Below are 27,584 nucleotides of genomic sequence, written 5' to 3' on the forward strand. Positions count from 1 at the left end.
GACTGACTGACCTCCTCCTTCAATGACCATCTCCCATCTCTGGATGTGTTGATGTGTGTGTAAGCGTATACAAATCACACACTCCAGATCATGTATTAAATGTCTAAGTATTCAATTGTTAGAACAATGTGAAAATTTATATGATTATGAGTTAAATAGGCTCATTAGATCTCTGTCTTCAGAATATTGATATACAGTGTGTGTTTGTATGTGTGCGTGCACATGCGTGGGTGCGTGTGTGTGTTTGCATGTTCATATTTCTACGTCAAATTTATTTTTATTTGTTTAAATGTGTATTTGACAATTGTGAGGAAAATGAATTATATAGTAGGAAAAGCTAACAGTAGCAGGAAGGAAAGACAGTAGTGTAAAGGCTGCAAAAAATACTAAGCATGGTTGGGACAGGGAACGGGAGCCAGAAAGGAGGAGGGGGTGGATTGGGTGAGAAGCCTTGTGCACTGGAGTGAACTGGGGCACCAAGGGAGAGTGGGAAAGGAGGATGCGAAGGGAAGGGAAGAGAAAGGGAGAATGAGAAGAAAAGAGAGCTTTTCACAGCGGCAGTCACGGCATCGTGCTACTGTCCGCCTGCAGGGGGACGGAGCATCTATACAGATTTTCTTTTAGAATATTTTACCCTTTGTGTGTGTGTGTTAGCGTGAGCGGATTCAAAGAGCATGTAAATGAGTGTGTAATGCATAGTTGCGTGCCCATGTATAAATAAAACGAGTTGTGTTTTTTAGATCTGTTAATGGGCTCCGGCATCACACACACACACACACACATACTCTTACTCCCACCTCCCTGCTACCCCTCCCCCCTTACCACCAATCTGATAAGTGGCATGCCTCACGCCAAGCCATCAACCGACACAGGAGCTCGGTGTGACAGCCTTGCAACCCCCACCCTCCACCCTTCAACCCTACATCACTGCTCTGGGACCTCATCTGCCTGCTCCTCCCTGCGGATGCAGCCCTACTCAAGGCTACATGGTGCACCGGGGGGAGGGGTTGGACTGGAAAGGAAAGTAGTGAAAGATGACGTGTGGGGATGCTTTCTATCTTTCAATTTGTATATTCTTTGCATGCTAGGAGCACATGTGTGTGTGTGTGTGTGTGTGTGTGTGTGTGTGTTTGCATGGATGCATGACTATGCCCTAAAAAATGGATACCACACCATGGAGGCTCATCTGTGTGTAGCACGAGAGTAGGTAGTGAGCGTGTTTCCATGCCTCTCCCTGTCTTCATGCCATCTGATTCTTTCTGCTCGTGTGGGTGTGAACAGCTGATGGCGGGTAAGCCGGTTTGATCATTAGTTCACCGACATGACACATGTATTAGCCTGGCTTTTTATACACACCCACACACATGCAGAGCCAAGAGCGTGCTGCCTGATGGATCAACATACACCGTTCCTCTATATAATAAACCCCTCGTCCCCTCCACCTCCTGCAACACACCCTCACATATGCTTGCAGCATTATACCACAGTTGATTTGGAGACAGCAATTAGCCGCCTCCACATGTGGGCTCTGACATCTGCTGAATGTAATCTGAGAGAAAACGATAATTGTTCTTCCTTTGCACTGCCTCACTCATCATCATGTCTGTGCTGAGGTAGTAAAGGCAAGCGTGGGGCACAGCGTCAAGCTGGAGCCTGAACACGAGACTGACTGGCAGCCGAGGTGATGAGAAGAATCGGAGTAATGAGATAATTACATAAAAAAAAAAAGGACAATGGAACACATCACAGACATTGGATTGTGACGGAAAAATCGGATCAGCTCCAGAAATTGCTTTTCTCGTCTTCATGTGGGAAAGGAGTCGCTCACTTTAAGTAGCTGTGGACAACACAGTGGCTTCCTGTCGACTTTAGAGTGACTTATGTGCTACTGACCGTTTGACATCAAAGTGGAGAAGGTGACATGAGTGTGAGCTGCAAGTTTTTCCTGTCATGGCTGAATATTTCAGTGAGACCTCAATCATGAACTTTGGCAGCTCTGCCGAGTGCCGTCGTACCTCAGTATCACCTTTAGATGGCTGCACGGCAAAAAAAGAACGATCATGTCACTGAGGGCGTTCTGCAGAGAGAGGGTCATCTTTTCTAACTTCTCAGGAAAAACAAAAGAGCACAAAGTGTCCTCCGACTGTGACATCCCATTACTCCCATGCCAATCATGTACCAAAGAGGCCCAGCTGGGGGCCAAACAACTAACAACAGAGCGCCCCGCTGAGAAGATTAGCGTCACCGTCACAGAGCGCAGCGGTGGGGAGAGGAAAACAGAAAACAACAAAACTCTGTCTGTGCACCAGGTACAGCTTTGTGTGTGGTGTCAAAAGATAAGATGTCATCATCAATATCTGGTGGGGGGAGGCTGAGTGATGCGAGTAAGGAGGGGGAGGTGAGGCTGCTCTGTGACTTTAACCACCATGCACGAATGAGACATGACCGAGGGGGGTTGAGGGGGTCTGGCTGTCCGGCTGCACTTCCTCTGCTTTCGGCCCCATCGATGTAAATGTGATTGGGCAGCGCTGGGCCCCCATCAGACAGCCCTGGAGTAATTATATTTAGAATGATCATGCCGTGCTCTGAGATAGACCTTGAAGCGTGGGGAGGCTGCTGTGTGTGTGCGTGTGTGTGTGCGTGCGCCTGTGAAGAGGTGGTGTTGCACGGTGTAGTTAATTGAATCTGAAATCCTGTTGGCCTGAAATGAGATCCTCCGATGTCTCTCACGCTGTGTCTCAGGCAGAGGGCTGCAAACATGACTGAATTCATAAAGTGTGTTATTAAAGAGCTCAAATTAAGTGTAGCAGTGCAGCCCTCCATACTCTACCAGGCCCATGACTACTAATGATCCAACCCCAGTGGAATCACACCAACACCAACCCATGGAAACCCTGCACGCTCCTCTTCTCTTCTCTTCTCTTCTTCTCTCCTCTCCTCTACCCGTCTCTACTTTTCTCTTCTTGTCGCTTCTCTCTCACCTCGTACATTCTTTCCTCTTCACTTCTCTTCTTCTTTTCTCTCCTCTTCTCTTCTTCTTTTCTTTTCGTCCCTTTTCTTCTCTTCTTGTCTCTTATGTTCTCTCCGCGTCTCTTCTCTTCTTCATTTCTATCCTCCTATCTTCTCTTCTCCCCTCCTCTAGTCACTTCTCTCCTCACTTCTCGTCTTTCCCCTTCTTTTCTTTTCTTTTCATTTCCTCTCTCTTCTCCTCTTCTCGTTTCTCCTCGTCTCTCCTTGTTTGTCCTTGTCTCTCCTGTCCTCTTTTCTTTTAATTTCCTCTCTCTTCTCCTCTTCTCGTCTCTCCTCGTCTCTCCTTGTTTGTCCTTGTCTCTCCTCTCCTCATTCTTCTCTTTGCACTCCCTTGCTAAACAACCTCCCTCTGTCTCCATCCTTCTTCCTTTTATCAACCTTGATGTTCTAAACAGAAACCGCCTTCTGTTTCTAAACTTCCTCCCTCTCTGTTTGATATTTGTCTTTCACACTTTGAGACACTTTGAATCCACTTTGATGTTATGTTTTCGCTCCTGCGCGGCTGGCTTTGATCAATTTGAGAGATGACTGTTCCAATGCGAGTCAACTCTCAGAGGACAGGTGCAGGCGAACCATAATGAGAAAATATTAAGAGCACGTACAAGGATCTAAGAATGGCAAAATCCCATTTTGTCTTTCTAAATAGTGCAAATGAATCATTAATGCTGTCTTGTAATAAACAATATCACAGTAAATGTATGTGTTGGTCCAAGGAAGGGAGGGAAGTGAAGTATTAGCTAAATTTGAGATGCAAAGCATGCTTGATATTACAGAGACAGAGGTGAGAAATGCACATGGGAGAACCTATTTATTTCCCCCCATGTGCTATGCAAATGAAGCGTGCTGCCCGCTACAGTAGGACTCATTGCTAGTCTGCTCACCCATTTCTCAGGCTTAGCATGTAATGAAATGGAGGCCTTTGGCTGAAATGACCTTTCCTATCCACTGAGTTCTCACCTGCTGATGTGTGCATACCCCTTACCTGTGAGTGAGAGGATGGGTTGTGGGAGAGAGACAATCACAGTGAGGACCAGGAAGAAAATAAGCTGGGAAAATTGCTTTTGAATTACAGAGGTAATATCAATCGATGTTGAATCACACTTCGGATTTCCATCCAAGGCAACCAATTAAAGCTACCATCCATACTCCTCTTGTTCTGTCAGCGTCTCCAACATGTGTTCGGCATGTAAAGTGAAATTGTCTGTTTTTTTTCTCCCGGTTTTCCACCTCTCACTCCTACTCTGATCTTATTTCTGTCTTTAGCGAACGTGTCAGAGACATTGAGATTCTATTCATGGCTATATCAGGATTTCATTGCTCCCGATTTTTGTCGTAAAGGATTCCTAATTGGACACCACACGCCACAACAAGATGTGTGAGCTGTTGTTTGTACCAACAAATGTATATTTAACCCAATTTACAGAGGAATAACATTCATATTGTTTATTCCTGCCCCTTCTGATTTATACCCCAACTTTGATTGACAATAGCAGAATTTGCTTGTCCTTTATGTAGTGATGTAAACGTTATACAGTAGGCTTTAACTCTTACCGTGATCCTTTTCTCTTTAATTGAATGATTGTCTAATCCTAAGCATCCACCAAACCTGAAAAATCCCCCAAACTAAATGATTGTATAGGTTTGTGCTTGTATGACAAGCATACATTGTTATGGTAATAACAAACATGTGATTGAAGTTGTGGAGCTGTGATAATGTGGTTAGGTGTAAGCACAGAAGTTACGGTTGTGTTTATAAATAGATTGTGGTTTGGGATAACATAAATCCTCCCTCAGGTAACTGGACCTCATCATCATGGATTCGATAATAAACATTCAATTAAATGTGTTGAATGTTCGTGGTTAGGGGTTAGGGTTAGAAAAGAAACAACAATGACTGGTGCTTTCGCATGGGAAAAAAACGGCAGCCTCCACTGCGACCTCCTCTTAACGTGGACTTCGCTCCATGTACAACACCACCTGACGTCCTTCTTTCTTTCTACGGCCACAAGAGGTCAGCTAATAATTGACTGTAACTCTGGGTCATAGTGTGATGCTTGGAACAGAGTGCCAGTATAATTGTTGCCTAATCAACCATTCTTCAACCATATTTCTCAGATGTCATATGTGGATATTGTACAAGGAAGAATGTTAAAGACATTGCTATTGAATGTGGAACGTAAAGACCAGTATATCAGTATCATTGTGGTTGATGGAACTGTTCCCAAAACCACATGTTCTTCCTGTGCTTTAAAGCAACTTCCCTCTGTGCTGTAAATCACAGGTTAACCCCTACCCTAACCCTAACCCTAAGACTTAAAGCAGGTAAAACCCTCTATGTGTTTGAGTAACAGCAAATCCCCTTATTGAACTTGCTGTCTCCTTTCTTTACAGTCATTGCACAAAGGTTTTATAAATTATTTCTTGCCTTGAAAATTGCTTTAATGCCGCATGTTTAATTTGACGTACTTAAGGACTCATTCTCGTATTTATTTTGATTTATTTTGCTATGTAAAATCATCCACCTGTACAAGGCCAGTAGACAGAGGAGGAGTGTGCAGCAGTATTTATCTAATCCTGCTCGTGATATACGGTCGCTATCCCTTCGATTCCTTTGGGATCCCTGCTCTCGCTCATCCTCACTTTTTTCACAATTACTGTCACTCCCTCCGTCTTTCTTTCCATATATCCACCCGTATCCCTCGCCCCTCTTCTTTCTCAGCCGCCCTGTAGATTCATTGTGGCATTGACAGAAAGACCTCTCCCGTCTCGCTCTCTGAATGCTGGGAGGGATGTATATCACGGATCAGCGGTTCCCCTGTCTCCTTTCGCCGATGGACTCCAGTACAACGCTTGGGCCGCTGCGTGTCCATGCTTGTATTTCAAAGTCTGACGTTTACGAGAAAGAAAATCTGCCTCACTTCTCCCCTCCCCTGTCCTCAGGCAGGAAATCTCGGAAATCAGGCATTTGAGTGTTGCACATCACATCTGTCTCCAGACTCATCAGCATGTAAATTAGTTGGGAGACAACTGCAAGAAGCAAGGATAATCAAAACAGAAAAGACAAGGAGAGGGGCTTGATGAATACGGTTAATTTATGAGGTAATCTTGTGTCATGACAATAATCATAAGCTATTTCCTCTCACCTTCATCTCCTGGTGGGTTTAAGTAGATGAGAGAAGCTCGAAATACAACACCAAACCTATTTTCAGTGGAATCCGTATCCTGTAAATGTCTTACACATCAGTAGTAATTTTTCAGCGATTTTTGAATTCAAGTGGCCTTTTTTTACTTACTGTGGTACCTTAACATCCACAGTTGCTGCCATTGTTGAAAGTTGGGCAGACTTTGGCTGCTGTGTCTGCTGAATGCTGAGATCGTTGTGTTTGAGGCGTGCAGCAGGACCCTCGCTGAGTGGCAGTGATCAGAATGGCCCATTAGGAATGCAGTGTGCCATACTGTATCTAGGTCACAGCCTGAGCCACCGCTTCCACTGAGAAACCACAGCGCTGTCGTCCCCCACCCATCAATATTCCTGCACCCCTACTTGGAGGGCGGGCTGAAGTGGGGGGTGTCAGTTTGGTTAGGCTTTATCCAACTGTGAGTGAACATGCACTGCATATGGCCTTGAGAGAACAAATGTGTGTGTTTGACTATTCATGGGTTGTTGCTATTCAAGGCTTTTGTGTACGTCTGTTTTGGAGAAGTCAGAGACAGAGCGAGCACAGTATTATTAACGACAAAACATCTGCAACTAAAATAACAGAACAGAACTTTTAGGGCTGCATGATTAATAAAATCTATCTCTGGGTTCATATCAATATGCTCATTTGCCTTTTAGCACCCTTACTTTATCCCTTAACCAATGACAATGTGGCGTCATCCCACAACAGCAGCAGAAAGCCACGGGGGGGGGGGGGGGAGTGAGTGATGGAGAAGCAGAGAAAAGTTTGCTTTGGGGACAGAAAAAAATCAATGAAATAAAATTCAAAGAAAACACCTAGGAATGCATTGGGAATAAGATAAACAACACAACTGTGCTCATACAAAAAAATTATCTGGCCCTGCTCAGGCCAAGTAGTAAATTTCCTCCTTAATTTAACTGTGAAAACTAGTGATCTGAGCTCATGTCCTCGTTCGGTATGCACATAAACCTGAACCTCATTTATGTTCATGGAGACCAAAATACGTTTTAAACCAGTCTGAGGATTTGATGTGTGCGATTACAATGTTTGTGTGTGTCTGTGAATGTGTGTGTCAGCCCGAGCTGCAGAAAGACACATTTCAAAACAAACTCATTATGTGGTTTGCTGTTTTGATATGGTGTCAGTGGCCATGGACAAATTAGACCGAGAAGACAATGAAAGTCAAAACCATGTACACCGCCAGTTGTGTTTTGCCATCGTGGCATTAAGACACCACAACACTACAAATTGATACAATCGCCCTAAACGTCATCACAAACTGCAATGTGAGGAAGCTGTACAGGACGAGAAAACATCAGCTGAAAATCCATAATATCGGATCAGGCTCAATCATATTTTTGTTTGTTGAGTTTCGTTTTGCAGGTCATTTGAGTGCAATAAATATTCATTTTGAAAAAAGAAACAATTTGAGAGTGAATCGTGATTTCCTCTCTAAGCGAGTAAATCGCGCATCATGAATCGTGCATCGCTTAATACTTTGAATAATTCGAATGCTCACATACACACACACAAAGTTCACCTGAACTTCCCTCAGAGCCACTGAAGTGTTCTTATGCAAATTGTCCCACAGAAAGTCGCTGCTCACTGCGCTCTTACACTTTAACAGATGGATGCATGAATGTGTTTGGACTGTTTATTTGTGTTGTAATGAGAGGCTTTAATCAGTGGTGTCAGGCATTTGAAGTGTTCCTCTGTGTGTGTGCAACCCCCCCCCCCCCCCACCCCCCGCTCTCATATACACACACACACACACACACACACACAACTCTGTGATTTATGTGAAACATTAAAGGCAATCATGTTGGGCTGGGCCTCCTCCTTTGTATTGCACAGGCTGTTATGAAATATGGACAAGCCAAGCTGTCCCTTGATATACAAGCACACACACAAACACACACACATATCCTTGTGTGCACCTGCTTTTGCTTAAATATGAATAATTGGCAACTCATAGTGATTAATGCTTATTTTTTTCCCAGCACATAAGCTTCACTCATGTGCAAGTACTTTTTCATAGATAGATGGACATTTATAGACACTCATACTCACACTCATACAAATCCCCAGAGCTGAACGTTGCTTTGATATTGAAAGTTGTTAGTTTAAAGGCGAGGAACATCTTTGGCCATTCACTCTGATGTAATTCTACCATCTTGGATGTCTCTGCAGCGCTGTGTCTGTGTTTCGTCTTGTCTCTGTGGCTATAAAGAACCTTTTTCAATAAGAGCGGATTAAGTCTGATTTTTTAAATCTACCATGCCCTCCTCCACAAAAACACACAAACATAGACTCATAAACACACACACACAAACACAAACACACACACACACACACACACACACACACATTTAAACAGTATGGAAGTACAATGAAGTATCTGTAGGATGGGATACCACCCTTAAATAGCCCTGTGGCTCTCTGTGACTGACCGTTCTTCACACGCATACATTTATTTTAGTCCAAACCTTTTTCCTCCTCCTGCGGGGGTGTTGTTGGTGGTGTAGAAAGACTCTGTTTGTCTTTGGTTATCTATGTCTACTTACAACGAGACAAGTGGTGGAATGCAGTTGTTGATCAGGCGATTGGACACACATACTGGCTCCAACGAAAGCAAGCCAGAAAGATAAATTCTGAAAGAGAAGTGTGAAGAGAGGGGAAATACTGATCGGAGAATACCGAGCTGTAGAATAACAGAAATATAAGAAAATTCAGACTGACAGAGCAGAGAAAAAAGATATATATGTAAGGATGAAAACAATTATTTTGAAAGGGCGATACAGCAAATTCTGTGCATCTGTATATCTGGCCGAAAATCTTCATTTCCATACAATAACCAGTTTATGGTAAACAGGATTGGTACAGTGATATTGGATGAAAAGAGTCATTTAAATACAATAATCTGACTCACAATTCGTACACCCACAAATTGTTTTTCATTTTCCATGTTTTGACATGGTGGAAAAACACATAGAGTGTCACTGAAACAGAGAATTCTCCAACGTTGTCAGTGGTGTCTTCTTTGTTCAGCTGGGAGACCGAAGAGTCATAGAAGTTTCTGGTGAGAATCATTTTATCTTCATCTAGCCCGTGGCGCTGTCCCCCTCCTGGGGCACGGCCTGATGTCATGCATAAATGCATGTCATGCCTCCACAATGCGGGACACGCCACTCTTCCACCCGGCATGAACCATCTTGACTCCCATCCTCCCTCCTCCTGCACCTCTACCCACTGTTTTCACACCGTCGGTGGCAGAATTAGGGCTGGCCTCCCTCCATAGCTGCAGCCAATCAACAACCCAACCCCCCTGGGTGGAAATCAATTGGTTCTTTGTGTGCAAGTCCTTGACCAATGGAGTGAAAGCAGAGAGATGTCATATCTTGCTGTGACCTGTAAGAGGCAGAGTCCCTCTAAAAGGCAGTGAGATGTGAAGCTGCATTAAGAGTTGTGTTATTCTGAAGACACAATCCCCCCACGGCGGTGAATCCTCAGATCTTACGCATTCTCTGATGAATCTCGGATTGCAGTCTTTCTCTTAAAACTCGTAAAACCCCTTTCCTTTCCTTAAGAGATGCATCAAATTGTAGATTCTGGTTCAAAAGAGGTCTGGCTGAGCAGGGAAAGCGCTGACTGACATTACAGGTTGCAGATAATGAGTTCCGCGGGGAAGGAGATAATCGGCCGGCGTTGAGCTTGAAGCTGGAGGAATGACGGGAGAATATCCTCCCATACCTCTCCGGGGTCGGTGTCCCTGGAAACCGGTGGTGGCAACGTTACGCAGAGGCCACTCGACGATAACGAATGCCCCTTTAATGCCTGTTAACGATCGCTGGGTCACAATGCGATTTGTAAGGAAGAGGGGCGAGAAAAAAACTCTCTCGCTCCCTTTTTCTTTCCCTGACTGTCTTATTGGATTTTTTTACAAGGCATCTGTGTGTGTCACCCCGGGAAGAGAATGTTTACTCGCCACAGCTGCAACAACACTTAGCTGGCGAGGAGGACAGACAAATCCGACAGCCTCACCTTTTCTAACAAGGAGCTATTAAAATTACATGCCACTGTCAGGGTTTTGCCCTCGGTGCTGCACTGTGTAGAAATCATGCACTTCTTCCTATTGGCATGGCCTTGCCCTTGACAGGGAGGGGAGAAGATAGAAAAGGAGCGTTGTGTGTGTGTGAGTGTGTTTGTTCTCATCTTAACTTTCTGCTGTGTACTTTTTGCCATCAATAAGAGGATAATATTGTCTCTCGGCTCTGAATAAAAGTGTATTTTCTGCGGCGCTTTACGGATGGTCACAATGAAATGCAGTGGGTGGAGGCATGGTTATTTATTTACTTCCCCGCAGCAACCAATACGGTTTGGAGGGATGGGGGCTCAGACACCACATCAGGCCTCTGCAGGGGACATCGCCCTGGGAGATTTGGATTAACTTTCAGGTCCGCTGAGCAGAAACGATAATGATTCTTTTTTGTCTGCCCTTGAAATCATCATCTCGTCACTTACTCAAATTGATAGATGCAGTCTTTCTTTTTCCTCCTCTCTGGCTCACCTGTTCCATTTGCAGGTTTGAATAATGCCAGAAGATTTAACCAAACATATGAGAAGTGCATCATGTGAGGGTTAAACCATTCGGTCCCTGGCATCAATGGATTTACTTTTTAAGAACCACAGATAAGAGAAAAGAATAGACAGCTCCTGCTCCGTAAGTCAGAAACTTCCTGTGAGCAAACCACAAAATTCCCCTCAGTAGATGTCAAAACAGATTTGCTTCTCTCAAATCTGCTCCCCAGATTAAATGATTGTAACAATCAAACAGGCTTTGAGGCTTTGCATAATTTTATTTTACTCACTGTTTGGAAATTCTGCCCTGGACTTTTCTTTTACTCTACACTGTTGTGCGGCAGCCTTGAAGTATTATTACCCTGTAAAATCAATGAAGATGATGTATGAGGCACCGACTGCTAGTAGTATAAACCCTTCTGTTTTCAGTGCTATAGCATGATGTATCATATTGAATGGAGTACATATTTACTGACTTATTTTCAGGTAAAGCTAGAATACATGCAGTAAAACCAGATATAACCCACTATGTCGAATACTATATACTGTCACTATGTCAGTATATAAAAAGGTTTAGTTTTATGAGATGCTGTCAGCTGATGTGTGACCGAGAACACTTTGATTGAACACTTCAATTTCACTCTCAATGTTTCATCGCAACAGTGGCTATCACAGCATTAATAAAGCACATATTATATATGGCTGACACATGTTTGGGTGTCTAAATGAGGTTTAATGACCAATCAGACATTATCAAGACCAAACAATGATGAATAGCATAAATCAGCTGGAGCTTGGAAAGAAGCCTAAAGATCATATCTGGTTTCTGTGTGCAAATCACAATACGTCTGATCAACACAGCATCGTACTCAGCTATTGTGTTTGCACTCATTTAATCTTATCTAAACATCTCTCTACCCAGGTGGTTCTGTGATCTCCATCTCTCTGCACCTCTGTTCTTTGTCTTCTGAGGGGCCCCTCTGCATTTCTGTATTCATCACTCTTACCTGGTGTCCGTCACAGTGAGATAGATGCTTAGGAATGGATCATTAAACAGAGCTTTGGTCCGGGGGACTGAGGCAGAAAAAGATCAGAGCTTTTTGAAGAGGTAAATGGCGTATCATTGTTCACCTGCTTGAATGGGGAAGTCCAGGTGTTGCTCAAATGGTGACTAATGCAAGTCAAATAGTCATTCATGTTAATAATCTTGATTCAAAGATCCACTTTCTTCTGGAAAAAGCTAGTATGTGGACGATTGAGATCAATGATATGATATATCTAACAATTATTGAGTAGATTGTCTAAAAATTACTAGACCTATGTTATGAATGACAAAGGAAAAACACACTGCGAACCAGTAAGTCAGTCTTTTATTTGGTTTTCCTGGCCAATGGTGTTGAAGGAAACAACTCCCATTGTTTAGTGTTGCTTCACAATGTCATCAAATGAGGTTTGTTGTTATATTGTTTTGATTGAGAGACAAGTTGTATACTCATAATATACTAAATTCACTTAGCTGTTGCAGCTTGCACTGAAAAATGATTTGAACAATGCAGTTCCAGACTTCTGGGTGGTAGTTTTAATACTGTGCAGCCACATTGCAATAAAACCGGCTGGTCAGTCTTTTAGGTCAAATGAAGTTCTCTTTGCCAAACTGCAGTGTAGTTCCTCCATTGCCATTCTATCCATGACTTGCTGCTGCCAATCAATATCTTATTATCAAGCCTCAACAACCTCGCTCTCAATACAAGGATCCTGATGCCAGTCCTAATTAATGCCAAGGTGCCAATACTGGCTCAAGTGTTGCCATAGAGACAGCCGAGTTTATTATCTCCCTCCTGACCGAGATGAACCAAAAATTATTCCTGTTTTCTATCCGATTCCCTTCGTTACTCAGACGAGACACTTAGTTTCAGAGACAGGGTTGAAAGTCAGTAGTTAGTACTTGAAACAAACACTGATGCCAAAGATTTCTGATCTCCGATCTCTTTCTGCCAAGAAAGTGTTTTGTTTAGAAATATTACATTGCGGCTTGTGCATCATTGAAGGTGTGGAGGATAATCCTGTGCTCCCCTGTAGTCCCCATTTGCAGGACTAGGGGTTTCAACAGGAAGGGCAGAGCCATGTTGGTAAACCGGCAAGTGTCTCGAGCCGTCTAATAGTCCCAGTAGGATGGTCCCTTTCCTCCGCCTCTGCTTTGATGTGGAACCTGCTACTCAAGCCACTGGCGATGGGGGAATAGCCTTTCATACGGGAGCGGCCCAGGATCCTGCTCAGTCCAATCCGCCAATATGTTTCACCATGACAAATCTCAGACCGCATTGATGTCGATCCAGAATGAGGACAAAAAGTGCTGAGGGCAGAAGTTTGTCTCCCCTAAGGTTATCTTGTGTTGTTAGGTGGGTTGGCATACAAAGAGACTGAGAATTGGAAGTATAGAAGGAGGTGAATTTTCCGTGGGAAGTTAATGAAAGTCTTTGAAGTGAGGTGAGGGAAGCTGTCACCTGCCCTGGTGATAGATAGCAGGTTCACTTTTATTAGCATTCTCAGCCCCTGCCTGGAGTTTTATGCCTTTGTAGAGCCATTTGTTGATTAATTAATTAGGTAATGTATGCTATCTGTGCTACAAAGGAACCCACATATAACTCCCTCTGCCTCTCCTGGGCTCCCTGCACAACGACAAAGTCAGGTATCCCACCAGGCCACAGCCCATTCAAAAGATTACAATTCCAAAGCAGCACCTACCTCAGAGAAGCCAATTCCACAAAGCTCCCGGTTGCTTTTAATGTAAAGTAGAATAATAAACATCTATAAGGGGAAACAGTCTCCCATTTCATGAATTAATTCACTTCCACTGGCCCAAAGTCAACCTTGTCTGATGTGATTTTTTTCCTCTTTCAGAGAAAGTTTTCAAACTGTCAAATAAAGCTCAGCTACGAGGAAGGTAAAAATAAACTCGAAGTGAAGCAGCGTGGGGCTGGGAGACTGCAGAGCTTAATGCTTTCTCCTGTGCCGCTGCCTGAAATTGAACGGGACCGCAAAAAAAAAAAAGCCCATGTGGAACATCGTAATCGACATCTGTGTGCAGTGCGAGTACACAGTGTTACCTTATGCAATATGAACACTCAATAAACATCCAGCCCTTTGCTGTGATTATATTTATTGAATTTCCTTCACTTGTGGCCTCGTGCCCCTGTGTCCGTACACATTCTCTTATTGCCCTGTCTGTACAATCATCACATTTGTTCATATAGGTGGCCTGGTTTCCAACAACCTGACAATCAAAAGTCAACAATCAAAAGCACAAGGTTTGGACTCTTCACATTTTTTAAATTGAGTTTTCACATTTGGAGCCAGTTAAAGTGCTTGTAGTTCCACATTCAGAATGTTAGGTTTCTTGCACAGCATTTCAGTTCATGTAAATATTTGACCTTTACCAATTTCTAACCAAACTTTCTCAGCTTTACCACAGGAAGTATTTTGCCATTCATGGTAATATTTTCTGATATTCTCCAACTGTGGCTGAGTGTCTTGTTCTCTGCTTTTCATTAGAGATGTAATGAAAAACTGAAAAAGGCTTTTCCAAACCCATCGGTTGGGGAAGTTAAAACTGAACTAAGGATGTTACGCATATTCCTTCCGCTAAGATTTCAACATTTACCTTAGTCCAAGTCGGATTTATGTTTTAATTTTAATTTAAGGCCTTTATTGGACCTCTTGTGTTTAATCCAACCAAAGTGATTAAAAGATGAGTTGAACCAATACCATACCTAGTTTGTAAGCAACCACAATAACCTCAAGTGCAACATCATGTCTACCCTTGCCACTTTCATATAAAAATTCCTCCAATATCACTTCTCATACGTTATCAACATATGTAGATATAGTGATCAGATAAACCTATTCAATTTGCAGGTGCATATATATATATATATATATATATATATATATATATTGAGAACCACATACCAGAAATTGTAGTGGATACAGTGACATTGAGTCTACTGTATATGGTGTGCAGATGTGCTTCTGCATGTGCAAAATGACCGTTGTGTGTACTTCCTGGATATCTGTCTTTAATACATCCTTTTTCTGTATCCTGCCATTTGGGACTTCCTCCACAGCTGGCCCCATCGTGGAGCAGCAGGAAATGACATCACACTTTCATGATATTGCCTTTCCTGTTCTGTCGCATCAGAGAGTTTAACCTTTATCCCTAAATTCTGTGCACATGTATAAAGTTGGCATCTGATCCTAGTGTTACCCACAAGCACATTGTTGTGAGTTATACAGTGGAGTCCGACTATGGAGCTGTCCATTTATTATCCGTGCGTTTGTGAGTGTGCAGCCCTGTAAATGCGCCATACTCCTGTCAACTGCATGCCTCCCCTCTATTTTCATTCCTCATCACCATCATTCCCCCACACCCCTCACACAGCCACAGACTCCACTTATTCATTTGCCGAGCGGCAAGCCTGGCTGACCAGAGGACTTTGCGATCACCAGCTTGACTTTTTCTCACCTCCAGTAAGGCTGTCACAGATTTACCGCAGCGGCGTGTCACTCCTGTCATTGAAATGTAGAAGTTGGTGACACCGCCTAGAAACTTACAAATGATGCCGCCAGTTGGTGGTTGCCTGCAGTTTTACATTACATTACATCCCGCCCGTTTGCTGGTAGTTTGTTCCCTCCACGCTCAAAACTAAATCATGAGCTGTCACTGCTCCTCTCAATCAGTAAACTCTGCAGCTGAGGGACGGAATGGCGAGCCTACCCCATCTCTAAAAAAGTCTGCTTCAGACTTTCTTTTAACACTGCATGCCATGCTAGATTGAGACATGTCTGGGAGGGAACTTGCTATATAGAGTTATCTTTTTATATGGCTTGCTGCATTTTGATTGCATTTATTTGAAAAAGGCCAAGTTATCCATTAGATAACGAATGGGTGCCCGAGGAGACTCCTCCTGAGCTGTCACGCCAATACAAACCCAAACTGAGGATTGTGACAGTTTGACACTTTAATTTCCTACTGAGTATTTCAAATAAAAAACCTGGACAAAGGATGAGAAATGCATTTGTAAAAAAACGGAAATCATCGATATTGCATTTGAAATTATTAAAGCCTGGGCCTCAATTAAATCCAATGTGCCCGTCTCTTTTACTCAGGTTTGGAAAGCACCGGAAGGATGAGCAACCAGGAGACAGGATGGAGAGGAAGAGCTCCAGTAAATCTAAAGCGGAGGACGTGCAGGCGTCAGAGGATGAGACCCTGCGAATGAGGCTGGAACAGGAGAGGTGAGTGCTCAGACAGAGCCTTGGCTCGCTAAAAGCCGAAACAATTAAGTCCCGGCCGAACAAAGGGGGAAAAAGACACTGCTGACTGGAAAATTAGCAAACTACCTAATTAACAAAATGGTGGCGCAAGGTCGAGAGATTCTGGGAAAGCACTCACATGTCAATTTGTGAAATGTCCCGTTCTTTTATATCAGTACATTAAATAGATCATTTATGGATTGTTGTTGCCTGTGCCATTCAGAGGCACTGACCTCCTAATGGTGCTCGTAGGCCCCTGTGGATTTGGCATGATTGAATGGTGCTCATTATAATAGCGAAATCGATGTAGCTCTGCATTTGTCTTCTCCTGCAGCTCTACCAGGTTGTTAACCGTTCAAGAATATGCTGTTCCTTTTTATCCAGCCCTCTTGGCTCTGTGTCTTCCAGTGTTTGTGGACATCAGGACGTCCACAAGAAAAAGGCGAAAGCTTTGATTTTTCCGTGTGCACCTCATCCCTCAAAGACAAGCCCAATTTAATTCTCCAGCAGGCAAGACAATATTGGTGGCAGGCTGAATAAAAAGACAGCTTGCTGCTGCCATTGTTCTCTACCAGCCAAATGAACTCAGTAATCAAACTGCCGTTGGTAATGACAGCTAATTGAATAGAAACAATAGGGCTTGATACCGTTCCCTCTTACAGCGAAGAGAGACAGAAGGATGGATGGGTGTTGAAAATGCACGGTACCACAAACACAAACAAGTGTGAACACATACACACACAAAAAAAAACTCAGAAAGGGCCTCCTCCCTGCTGAATAGAACATCTGGAGGCCTCGCTCAAAAAGCTGGAGCACATTTCTTTTCAGTATTCAACTATGACTTGCAATGAAGGTCCTCTCAAAATGTGGGTGCAGACCCCTCTGGCTGAGGGCCCAACCTATTTCCATCAGTGCAGCCTGGAGACCAGTGTGCCTGGCTCTCCATCCAGATCTCTCCCCTTTGAGCAGCTCCCAGACAACTGTCATCTTAAGCAGCAGAATCAACACAGATGCATGGTGGGCATGAGATATGTAGAGTTCATGCCCTCAACTCCCCCCTTCCCCACACAGACACACACACACACACACACACACACACACACAATTTAAATCTTGCTCATACTTTTCTTCTTTCACCGCTGTCAACCAATTTCTTTGTGTTCTACTTTGTCTTACAGCACATTCTCAGTCCTTGTCTTGTTTGTGTCCGTTCTGCATGTGTGAACTCCAGTCCCAACCTGGGCAACCTAATTCCCTCCTTTTGTACCTGCTCCAAAATCTCATCACTCAGTCAGGCCAGGATTGTCCCTCGGTTAATGGAAAGTGAATCCTGAGGGAAGTGGTGGTGGGTAATAATAAACCAACCTGCCATGAAGCCAAGTCGATATTCAAAGCATTAGAGTTCAGCAGGACGACAGCTCAGAAATCCATTACGTCTTGTTTTTTTTGGTTGCGCTACTATATTACACTCCCAGGGTGCTACATTTAATTGTCGTAGGTCTCCGCTTTAGGTACACACTCAGATTGATTGCATTGCTGCCACGCAGACGGGACCATTTCAGAGTGTGTTTATGAAATTATGGATCGGTCCGTTACGGGTTTCCCGAAGCTGGCAATCGTCAAGCCAGCACAATGTGTCAGCACGATATGGGATGGGCTGCAGCCAAACCCCCAGCTCGGCTGACATTAGCGATCATTAATTAATGCAGACGGTTTGACAGGGGCTTTTAGTGATTCAAAATAGGAGTCAGGGAAGAGGTGAAGCAAATTAATTCATAAAACCTGCCATTTTTGCCCTGCAATAAGGCAGCTATAGTCATATATTTTAAACTGTGACCTTGATATGATTCATGCAATTCATGGTTTGGCCATTTTTAGTCCTTACAGACTTGACCTGTTTATTATTAATGAAAATGTTCTTATAATTGATATCTTGTCAGCTGCTTATGGAAGCAGCATTAAAGATGATAGAGAATTGAGTGCATACAACTTTGACTTAATTACCACTGCACAGTGCAGTTCATCGACCTGATGTAGTGGTTATCAGAGGCGATTGTTTTGTTGGCAGATTGTATACGGCTCTTCTGATTGGTTGATTCATGTCTCATCAAAGCAGCATTAGAGCCCGTGGTTAGGCTGATCTTAATCACTGTTCAGCCCAGCAGTGGCAGCCTTTACTCTGGGTTATTTATGCCTGTGGACAGCACCCAAGACAGCCCTGCCTGATTGGCTCATGTTGAGAGGACTGAGAAGACAACAAGCTCTCTGATTGGACCCTGGGTGGTTGGAGAGAAGCCTTCTCTTTGGCTGTTGCCTCATTCATGCAGAGCCATTGGGGAGAGGAGAGGGAAAGAAAGGAACACAGGGCAGGTGGTGTTGGTGGAGCTTCTATCGTTCTCTGACTTATCTCTGCACACGTTAGCCCTGAAACTACATTTTCCGGCCAAAGTGGGGAGCACACAAAGACAACCTAACAATGTTCCCTCCTCATTTTCGTCCTGAACTGAACTTCATTCAGCCTGTATGTCTCTGTGGCAGCTGATTATGATGTCCATTCTCTCTTATCTGCATGTGTCTGGCTGGCTTCTAATCAGCGGCCAGCACTCCACTGCCACTCTCCTTGTTCCCATTTACCAGACCACAGTAGAACACATTACTGCCTATTTTTCCTCGACAGTGACCCGCTTCCTCGGGTTTGTTGTTTGACTTCTTGCTGACTCCATAAAAACAAAATCTGACCAGTATTTCAAAGATTGGTCAGCACAATTCCTTTTAGACAAACATGGATCGAGAATGGGGTCCTTTATTGAAGTTTTTTTCCATTCTTCCATCAATTTTCTTACGCATATTGGAGGTCACAAAGGCAGTCTTTCTCCAGCCACACTTTGCTGCTCATCCTGGGGGATTCTGAGGCATTCCTGGGCCAGATGGGATATGTAATCCCTTCAGCAAGTTCCACGTCTACTCCTAGGTTTGTTCCCAGATGGGCGAGTAAACCTCCAATGGAAATCGCCCACGAGGCATCCTGATTAGATGCTCGAAGTATCTGAAGTGTCTCTTTTTGACATGAAGGAGCAGCAGTTCTTCTCTAAGCTGAGTCCAGGCACCCGACTGATGAAACTCATTTCTGCAGTTTGTATTCCCAATCTTTGTTCAGTCACTACCCAGAGCTTATGACCATTGGTGAGTGTTGGAATTTAGATCGACTGGTAAATTGAAGGTTTTGCTTTAGTTTTTTCTTCACCACAGTCCAGTACAACACTCACATTACGTTTGAAGCCGCGCCGACCCACCGGCCCATCTCAGGCTTCATCTTCTCCTCACTCATGAAAAAGACTCAGAGGTACTTAAATGTCTTCAGTTGCGGCAACAACTCACCCCAGTGCAATCTACTGTCTGGCAGAGAATCATGCCTTTGGACTTGGAGGTGCTGCTGCTTGGCCCGACCACTTCACACTCGGCTGCGAACTGCTGCCCCAGTGCACATTGGAGGTCACGGTCTAATGAAGCCAACAGAATCACATTATTTATAAAAAGCAGGGACACAGTTTTGCGGTTCCCAAGCTAGCACACTCCTCACCATGGCTGCACCTTGAAATCCTTTAAATGAAAATCACAGAACAGAATGTGCGACAAAGGGCAATCCTAGGGGAGTCCAACACGCACAGGGAACATGTTTGACCTTGAGCTGAGGATACTTGGATTCTTATATCATGTTCATTGTAAAAAGGGCTAAAAAGCAGATCCTTTCCTTTCCTTGTGTCTGTACTATGTGATCATGGCACCAACATTATCATTCCTCTTTGTCAAACCATCTCATTATTTCAGTATCCTATTTCATTCTCATTTGCATAGTGGGTTCAAAGGAACTTACTACTGGCTTATTTGGAAGTGTAATTACATTTGTAATTACATGGATACCTACAGCAAGTTAATGTGAATATTAATAGTGTGAATTTACACCATGAAACTTGCACAATTATCCTTTCTGATTACATTATGCTGTTATGGGCCAAGTGTCAACACAAAAGATGGGCTATTGGAGGTTTGTGATTCTGCCCAGACAGCTGCGCGCATGAGTCATTAACTGCACTTTGATTAGATTCAGAATCATTCTGCCCTCCATCTGCACTTCAGAACAATAGACCATGTTTTGATGAGGGGGTATTGAAAAGAAAAATCTATTCAAGGCGTCTGGATGAGAAAGTAAGAGTGCAAATACATTCTGTTTCATCCACCATGGTAACAATGCATATTGAGGAGGCAGGCTTTCAAACCTCTAAGTGTGCTGACTTCAAAATGAGTGTTTGAGAATACCAACAGCCCCCCCCCCCCCCCCCCCCCGGCCTTTCTTTGGGTAGATTAAACATTGACACACATATGGAGGAGTCTGTTGGTTTTGTTGGTCCAAAACAACTGCTCTGTGAGATTTATTCACAAGGACTTGACTTGATTTGAGGCCCCACATTCTACCATTAGAATGGGTTAAGCAGTTGCTTTCACGTTTACTCATTGAAAAGAACCCTTAGCCAGATTATAATTTCAAATCCATTTTTAGTTACTGTGATTGTGCAGTTTTCCCGTTTAGTCCAGTGAATGAATGACAAAAAACGACATAATAGGAATAGGGATTTGGAGGATAAAGACAGAATAATGTCATCTGGCAGACACATGAATTCCTTGAAGACATGGTCAGTCGCTGAATTAGTCGTTGAACTTCTACTGCCCTGAAAACCTCATCATTAGTCTGTCTAGACTCTCCGGCCAGGAGGAAATGCCTTTCCACTGCACTGCTATGAAGGAGTGAGTAAGCATTGTATTTTTTTATTAATCTTTTAATCAAAGGTAGATGTGATGTTAATTAATTTGTACGAACATAGAGCAAAGCACTGACAATACAAAGAACATACAAGAAACCAAGTAATTACTTATGTTATACTGGAAGTATCTTTCATCCGGACATCTGTGTAAGTACTGTAGGGTCTGTTGCCTGTCTGACTGCTTGGCCTGCATTAATCTAACTGGTAGATTTCTTTAGATCATCATCCAAACAACTTCACTTAAATCAGCTGTTACAGAAACATGTGTCGGGGTCCATGTGTAATGATGTGACACAAATGTTTTATGTGTCTAAATTACATACAAAGTGAATGCAAAGACATGTGTAGACATGAAATTAGTGTCTCTCATCCTAGGCGTTGCCTTTAGCCTCAAATACGATGTTAATCGAAAGGTTTGAAAATGACAATTGAATACAAAATAAAAGTGCTCTTAAATCTTGCATGTAGACAACTACTACATTAATGTACAGATATAGTGTTATACTATATATATATATATTTCACATCAGTAACTATATAGCAAAGCGGTGTTTGAAGCTTTGTTTAGAACAGCTCATCAAACACTTTTGAAGCTCACAATGCACCTCTGTGGTTCATCAGCGATAAACCCGCCATTGATGAGCATTTTTCAAGACAATTAAAATAAAGACATAGACAGATGTTGTTCCATTTCTAAAACAAAACAATTTAATCCACAGAGGGGCTGCTTGTCACCTTTTTGAAATAAAAATCCTCCCAAGCTTATGGCATTCAAAATTGCAATGTCCCTTCTTCTTGTAGTGTCTGGTAAGAAAAGACGAGAGGAAAAGGGCTAGTAATTGGGTCTGTAGAGTAATAATGTGTTTAGTGTGGGCAGCACTTTCCTCGGTGTTAACATGCTGGGCCATTAATTGGCTAATGGAGTGTATATATATATATGGTACAGTGCGGGGGTGGTCTCTCAGGAGAAAGTTGGGGAAGGAGGGGAGTTGGACATGGAGCAGCAGTTGCAGGTTGCCCAAGAAGAAAGCAGTTAGCTGCAGTGAAGGTTTTGAGCTAATAAGCATATTACAGTGAAGAAAAGACATGGGGGGGAGGAGGGGAATGTTGGACACAGTGGGAGTGTTTTATCACAGGTGTTTTTAGGTTTTAGGTTTTAAAACAGATGGTAAAGGTTGTGAAAAGATCATGGTTTTGGATAATTATCTAAAAGGAAAACCAAATTAATCGGTTGACAAAAACAAGTATGTGCAGCCGGACTAATATCTCTGTGACACTGTATATAGAAATATTAGGCAAATTTAGATTTTAACCTAATGCTGCAAAAGGAAAGACCATTTAAAATTCATCCTCAGGGCAACAAGACTGTCTTTACCAAATCTCACAGCAACTCAATGAGATTCAGAAGAAAACTCATCATCTGTAAACCGAGACAAACATTTGCTTACTGTCTACTGCCTTACTGTAGTTTATAGCTCCCCTTTCCATAATGGGACATCTGGATGAAACGTAACTGGATCATCAAAGTCAGTTTGATTCACACTTTACCGACAGAAAATCCTGGTTTCCTTTGTTTATGTAAAGACATATTGTGATTTATTGTTTCATTCTTGACACATCATGACAATTGCAGCATACATGTAGCGTTCCAATGGCAGTTTGCCACAGAGACCCGCTGCTACCTGGAAATTTAACACTGTATGATACAGCATTTTTGTCTGACAGCCAGAACAAGTTGAAATAGGCCTCACAGCAGATTGACAGGTTAGGATTGTGGATATGTTTTCTTCACAAACACACGGACAGAAAGGTTTGTTTTACAAAAGGGCCATGACCTCTCCCCTGAAAATGTGACGGGTGTCATTGCCAGGAAATGCAAGCTTATTTTGAAAGTTAATGCATGTATGAAAGCAAATTAGTTACAACGCAGGATGGATTTTACTGTAACAACACTAATGACAAAAGCATGAGTCACATCTGTGGCTATTGCTTGTTAATACCCTTTTATTGAAATGCACCTATTAGCTTTATCCATGTCGGACTCTTGAGCCCTGAAAGAGAAGTCTCTCTCTCTCTCTTTTAGCTTCGTGTCGCCAGTCTAGCCGAGGCCATTATCTCATCCCAAATGTCAATATCGCCGTTCTTATGAATTAGATTAGTCCATAAAATGCCAGAGGGTCTTGAGATCCCAGTGGACTTCTGTGAACCTGTGGTAACATCATTGTCTGGTCCTTTCTGGCAGAGATCTGACATCACTTTAGCCAGATGGCAGGTGAAAGGGCTTCTGGGAATTAGATTTTTCCTCCTTGTGTGGCCTGTGTTCTCTTTCTTGACCGCACAAGCTAAAGTAAGACCACACTGGGTGAGCACAGCTGTGATGTGATTTGATCATTTCCATACTGTATCTGGTCTGAAACAATGCAGAAATACAGGAAAAAGGCTAAGAGGCTTTACGGATGACTGCATATAATGTAACATTGCATCAGGCCTCCATCAGAATCGCATTGTGGAGATAATGCTGAGAAAATGGGATTTTGGATGGCTAAAAATAAACAAGGCGGTCTATGGGTAAAATGTGGAAATCGGGTTAATCCGGCACTGAAAAATGGTGATTGTTTGAAATGTGATTACTGTTATTAAAATACACAGACATTGGGGAGAAAATGGGGCTGGGGGGATTCTAGTTCTGTTCCAAGCCTGTCAGTCATCTGTGAAGAGCAGCAGGGGGTCAGAGGTCAGCTATGACCTGAGGTAATCGGGAAGTCTAGGAATAGTGGGAGGTGGCGTGCTTGTATGAATGTGTGTGGATGTGTGTTACCCTACAGCGGTACTACAACATCTGGAACCAGTGAGCAGTCTGATGGCTGCTGCCAGGGTCACAGCAGTAGGAGGTCAACTCCCCCCTCTCCGCCTGTCCTCAGCCCTTCTCTCCACTCCCCAATGTCCCCCTCCCGTCTCCTACAATGCTAGCACATGCAAGACCATGACTGAGTCTTGTTAGCTGCGGACAGATGGGCATTCACATGGAACCGTTCTCTGAGACAGGAAAGGTCCTGTGAAAGGCTCTGTTGTGTGGAAGTGGTCCTGGGGAGAGGAAGGCGTGGGATGGAGGATGAGGGGAGCTAACTGTCTCCCTCCCACCTCCTCTTGTTCGAGGACCTGTGGAATAAGATCAGTGCACATATGTCAGCCCTCTAATGGCTCATGGAGACCTGCATATTTGAATAATATTGCACGCTCTGTTGCACTTAATTAGATCTTGTTCTTGGACCAGCTACATTCAGGATTCTTGGAACCCTGGTGCTATCGAGTGAACAAGCTCACATTTCCAACAGTTTTGAGTAGAACCATTGTAATCAAGGATGTGTCATCAACTAAGGGCATTGCACAAAGCACAATGAAGCGCTTTTCAAACTGTTGAATATGACGCGCGCATCGATGTCATCACTGTTCACAAACATTCTACTTGATGGTTCCAGCTGGGAACCAATGTTTTTGGTTCAGAACTAACTTAAACATGTTCAAAATGTTCCAAGGGCTCACAATGAGGTGTGCGAAAGGGAACCAACAAACTCTTTCCATATAGATCAAAAAGCAGGATAAATGGTGTCTGTAACTACAGGGCAGTTAAAGTGAACCTCTCTAAAGTCTGGACTGATCTAAATCTAAGATTAAACCTAAAGCTGCTTTGAGCCTCTCTGAGACTTGAATGGAATATTATGCTATGATCATTTTTTTTTACGCCCTCTCTCTTTTGGCTGTGTATCTTATTCACTTACAAGTTAATACCTCAAATACCATTAAATATCTCTTTGTTTCTTCAAATAAATACATTTATTGGCCACAATGTAATGCATGCAGTTTTTAAGTTATCATATGTGTCTGTTCCCTGTGAAAACTTTATGAAAAGGTTTCCAGTCTTAGAAATATATGAATGTTTTTCCATCCACAGAGCTGGAGTAATAATTGAAGATAAACTTTGTGAGAATCATACTAAACAAACTCACTGCCTGAAAATCATAGATGTGTTGAAGAACAGATTAATTCTGGCCTATTTTATATACTTTGCACTAATTTAAGTTGGCAAAGACAAAGGCATAGAAAAGCAAAATGATAATATCCTTGTTAGAGGTTTTGAGTTTAAAATCCCTCGTTCTTTCCAGTGAGGAAAATGATTTGGTGTCTGCATATTTTTTATTGCAGGATGATTCACAAATGAAGAAAACCTTTGTCTAACGTTTTCTCTTCATTGTGCTTATCACAGAATACAGGCCAAGACGCGGGAATTCCGGGAGAAGCAGGCCAAAGAGAGGGAATACGCCGAGATCCAAGATGTCGTCAGTCGCACCTTTAGCTCAGATGAAGAGCCGACCTACGCTGGAATCGGATCATTAGACTCGTCGGTAGATAGCAGTAGCATGGACCCTTACAGTCACCCCTACCATCTCCCTCAAAGTCCCCAGGGCCCGCCACTTCCCTTGAGCTCTCAGAACAACGGCCCACCCCTGGAAGCTGTCTATGCCACAGTCAACAAACCTCGCAATGGACGTCCTGCAGCTCCAGACAGGTGAGGAACAACCAAAAAATAGTTAATATACAGGCGTTGTTGAAGAATACTGACTTTGTTCTCCATTCATCACAACAGCAGAGGTCCCTGATGCTTGTGCTTTGCAGCATTCATGTTCCTTTATACCACATCTAGAATATAGAAGCCGTAGTGTGACATTACAGTATTTGTTCACTTTTACATGTCAAATTCAAAACAATGAACTTTACACCATGTTATCACAGCCTTCTCCCACAAGACAAGCAGGCAGAATCCACAGACAAGGTAAAACAACACCCCAAGCCTCTCAGTAATTCTCCATCTGTTTGAATTTAATATCAGGCAGTGTATTTTTTCATTATCCTTGGATCACAGGTGATCCTCCCTAGCCTCTAACTGACATCCTTTCGATAGAGTCACGTTGCATCTCTGAGTTCAGCTTCCTTGTCGCTGCAGGGTTGCATCACTCATAACCTCCATGTTGACACGAACATATTTGATGTGACAACAGCACAACACAGCATGAAAAGTCATCTTTTATGTTTTTATTTATTCACTTGTTTTTAGCTTCAGCAAACAGGGTTTCTTGTGGTTTGAGTAGGAGTCACATAAGTTCGGCAACTTTGCAAGAAGTCTAACTCTACTCATGGTCCTAATGTTCAGGTTTGAAAACACTTGTCTTCAGCAAACAAGGTTACTTGTGTTTTCTGTACTTATCTAGGTACAAGAAACTTAAAAAGTATTAGAGATACGTCAACTTTAATATGCTTTTTATCCATCTCTAACAATTAATCTTTCTTAAATCATCATCAGTTACACACGGCACATCTTGGTTTCACAAATCCATGTTGTTTTTGCATGTAATTTATGAGAGTCATATTTAGTGGTGAGATGCCAGGCTTAATACCTATCTCTTGTGATTGACAGCTGTCACTAGGGGGCTCATGACCTTTTACTGCTAGGCTCCAGTGGGATGGAGTTTATGAGTTACTCTATGCGATGAAGACAGAGCGGCTCCATGAGCGCGTGTCTGTTTTTAGAAGGATTTACAAATGTAAAATCCCCATCCTGTTGCTCGCCCATGACAGTAATGACAAGGTTATCTGGCTTCTCTGATTGTTGGCTAAATCCATGTGCCAATACAGCTGGGGCTTAGTGAAGGTCACTGATCCATATGTCAAAGATTATACCTTCAAGTGTTTCCTCAGGATGGCCTGGTTGTATCATAGCAACTCTATAAACTATCTGTAAACTATCCCATGTTCAAAGCAGGAGTTGGTAAGACGACTGGCAGCTATTTGAAAAAACATTCTCAAGATTACACACTCAGCGTGTATATTTAGATAAAAAAAAATCTAAGATGTTGGTCAGTGATAGACAGAGTGTTATTGATTCTCAATGGGAATGTCAATAAGCACTGTGCGGGGACACTATATAAAAGCCTTACCCTAACAGTGAATATTAATAACAGGCTGCTCGAGGGTGTCTATGAGAAATGAAGGGAAAAGCAAGAGTTGTGCAAAGTCCCTCCTGCATGAGGGGTCTGATTTTAAACAGATGCTTTGTTTCTTTAGGTATAACTTTATAAAATATAGCATCAGATGGTTTTGGTTGCTGGGGTTTATTCAAATTCCCTTTGACCATTTGAAAGCTGTTTTATATTTCTGTTGTTTTTTGTTTTACCTCTAACATATATTTGGGGACTTTTGGAGATTCATTATACTATTCATGAGGATTCCTCTGAAAACCAATGGTATCAAACACAAAAAAACTAACATGAAAAAACCTTTGTAATTATTTTGTATTCTTCCCCCTCTTTTTTTGCAGTTCCTTGGTTATAGTGATTTCTCACCTTCACTGGTTTTATTTCAGTATGAAAAGCTTAGTGTTGCATTTTAATTATACATACAAGCTTAAATTTAGTTTGGAGTCTGAGCCTTTAGTATTGATAGCGCAGTGAGTTTTACTTTCAGAAACAGGATTAGCTGTTGCGAGGGTTATTTGATTTGAAATATGCACTGCATGTTCAACATTGCATTTTTGTTTTGCAACTCTCGCTGCTTTGCATATCTCTTGTATACCAGCCCGACTGTATGCCTGTAATATTTGTCTTGC

The 27,584-nt window shown here is 42.8% G+C and overlaps 1 protein-coding gene across 2 annotated transcripts in view; it reads left to right on the forward strand.

Annotated features, from left to right (window-relative positions):
- Positions 1-27,584, forward strand: part of pard3aa (par-3 family cell polarity regulator alpha, a) — a 338,263-nt gene that overhangs the window by 240,898 nt on the left and 69,781 nt on the right. For both annotated transcript variants that reach the window (XM_062379666.1, XM_062379667.1), the window contains exons 20-21: positions 15,957-16,085; positions 25,188-25,490. In XM_062379666.1, coding sequence (XP_062235650.1) covers positions 15,957-16,085; positions 25,188-25,490 — 432 coding nt within the window. The remainder of the gene's footprint in view (positions 1-15,956; positions 16,086-25,187; positions 25,491-27,584) is intronic.

This window comes from Platichthys flesus, chromosome 21, assembly GCF_949316205.1.
Source record: "Platichthys flesus chromosome 21, fPlaFle2.1, whole genome shotgun sequence".
NCBI classification, from domain to species: Eukaryota; Metazoa; Chordata; class Actinopteri; order Pleuronectiformes; family Pleuronectidae; genus Platichthys; species Platichthys flesus.